This window comes from Vespa velutina, chromosome 17 (assembly GCF_912470025.1).
Source record: "Vespa velutina chromosome 17, iVesVel2.1, whole genome shotgun sequence".
Lineage (NCBI taxonomy): Eukaryota > Metazoa > Arthropoda > Insecta > Hymenoptera > Vespidae > Vespa > Vespa velutina.
In genome coordinates this window covers 1744318-1746817 of record NC_062204.1, presented here as the reverse complement: position 1 = coordinate 1746817, position 2500 = coordinate 1744318, and the positions used below count along the sequence as shown (strand labels likewise).

Below are 2500 nucleotides of genomic sequence, written 5' to 3'. Positions count from 1 at the left end.
CTCGAAGAACGTATCAGTGGCACTCCATCTATTCATAGCCTCGAAGAATATACGAACACCTCAACTAGGTGAATTATATAGTTATACATTTATATTTATTTTATTTGATATTATTTATATAATACCAAATATATATATATATATATATATATATATATATATATATATAATAAATGATATGATATGAATATTTTGACATTATTTTGCTTTAAAGGTGGGATAATGTATGGCAAAGAAGTTCTAAACAGCAACAACAACAACAACAACAACAACAACAATCAAATGAACAAACACATTTGTTTGGCACACAGCCTACTACTACATTTAATTTACAGTTTCCTCCTCCCGTAACTCGTCAACGTCGTTCAAATAGTTTGACTCCTCCTGTTGCACCACCACATCATCTTGAAGTCGTTGATCGTAGTAACAATGCAAATAATTCCACAAGACACAAACCACGCAGTTTTAGTATCTCCGGAGATCATACCAGTTAGTTCAATAATAAATTAAATTTTTCTAATCATACATAATGAAAATGTAATAACGTAAATATAATTCTTTTTATAGGCAATCTAATAGGTTTAGGTCCTCTTAGTCCACAGAGTTCTTGCGCAAGTAGTGGTAGTGAGGGTCGTTTAGATGAAGCTTCGAATCGTACATTGGCAAGTGGAATGAAAGGTATATATTAAAAATATATAACTATGTTTTATACGTTCGTCAATTAATTTACAACAATGATCCAATTAATTTTAATTAAATTTCAAACGTAGATGTACCATCATGGCTTAAGACATTACGCCTTCACAAATATAGCTACTTGTTTGTTACCCTAAGTTACGAAGAAATGTTACAATTAACCGAAGAACAATTAGCCGAGCAAGGTGTAACAAAAGGAGCCAGGCATAAGTTAGCTCTTTCAATTGCTAAATTGCAACAACGTTACACGACTCTTGTTAACTTAGAAAAAGATCTGTTACAACCAACTCGTGATGGTACACAAGGAACTTCATTTTCACAAGGGCCAATACTGCTTGTCAATACTCTTGATGAATTGAAGACAATATTAGCTACACCTTTAAAACCAAGTCAGGAAAGTGATCCTCAGGATATACCTGCGCAGTTTACGAAAGTCCTTGGAAAACGTAAGTTTATTTTTTTCTGTTATAAATATATATATATATATTTGATATTTTTCAAGGCTTTTTTCAAGGCTTTTAACACGATAATTAAATTAACAGTTTGTAGCAGACTTGCACTGGATAGTGTAGACGATGGAATTTTATGTGCATGCATTAATATATTAGAAAAAGTATTGCAACATGACTGCTTTACTCCAAATCAAAAGGAGAAGGTACAACAATGGCGTAGCAGACTTGGCAATCCACGACCCACACCAAAGTATGAAACCGATATATAATAATAATAATAATAATAATAATAATAATAATAATAATAATAATAATAGGAATAGTAATAATAATAATAATAATAATAATAATAATAATAATAATAATAATAATAATAATAATAATAATCAATGTATTCGCATATTATTGAATTGATTCTAATCGTTACATTTCAGATGGCAATATAATTATGGATATAATAATCGAAGATTCTGTAATCTTCAACAACACAATAGAAAACCGAGTTTAAATTTGAGTCATATTCACAATACTCATTCACATAACAATTCTTTTACCATCAGCCCACATAGAAATAGTATATCTACACCGTACATACAAAATAATCAGATCCAAACTATGAATCAGAATAACTTACGTCCAGTACATACGGCTGAGAAAAGACCTAGCTTACAGGAGAATAGTTTGGAGGTAAATTATTTATCTATAAATATTAAATAGATAATTATCTTATTTTTTTTTTTTTTTTTTTTAAATTATTATTATTATTATTATTTTTATTTCTCACGATTCATACTTATTTCAGCAACTTCAAAGAACGTTGCAACGAACATACAGTGCACCAAGAGATCATTTTCTTGGCCAAGGAGGTGGTGGTGGCGGAGGAGGAGGAGGTGGTGGTAGTGGACCGGAAACAACAGAACCGGAAATAAATTCAAGCCTTGAATCTCTCTGCTTGAGAATGACCGAACAAGCGATTGGTGGTTTTGGTGAAGTCTAAAAGAACATTTCTCCTCCGTGGCCATATTAATGGACGTATCGTAAGTTCCGTTTAAAAACGAAAAAAAAAACAAACAAACAAACAAAAAAACCAGAAAACAAAACAAAGATCACACACTAATACTTGTCCAAATAATCAAGCATTGCCAAAAGTGGGTAAGAAAAGGGAGGGGGTGGGGATAAATGGGTAAGAAAAGAAAAAATATATGCGGTGAATATTGAAATCAATGAAAATGATGGAGATGCGAATGAAATTGAAATTGGTCGGTGATCATAAACGACATATATATATATATATATATATATATATATATGTATATATATATGTATATATAATACATATATATATATATGTA

General features: G+C 30.6%; 1 protein-coding gene across 1 annotated transcript in view; it reads left to right on the top strand.

Annotated features, from left to right (window-relative positions):
• The window catches only part of LOC124955079 (protein Smaug homolog 1), a 5226-nt gene that overhangs the window by 2298 nt on the left and 428 nt on the right, over nt 1–2500 (top strand). Inside the window, exons 3-9 of the mRNA XM_047508977.1 lie at nt 1–68; nt 215–489; nt 568–678; nt 771–1142; nt 1239–1398; nt 1583–1835; nt 1951–2500. The exon at nt 1–68 is cut by the window's left edge and continues 251 nt beyond it; the exon at nt 1951–2500 is cut by the window's right edge and continues 428 nt beyond it. Of these exons, the coding sequence (XP_047364933.1) occupies nt 1–68; nt 215–489; nt 568–678; nt 771–1142; nt 1239–1398; nt 1583–1835; nt 1951–2145 (1434 nt within the window). The 3' untranslated portion in view covers nt 2146–2500. The remainder of the gene's footprint in view (nt 69–214; nt 490–567; nt 679–770; nt 1143–1238; nt 1399–1582; nt 1836–1950) is intronic.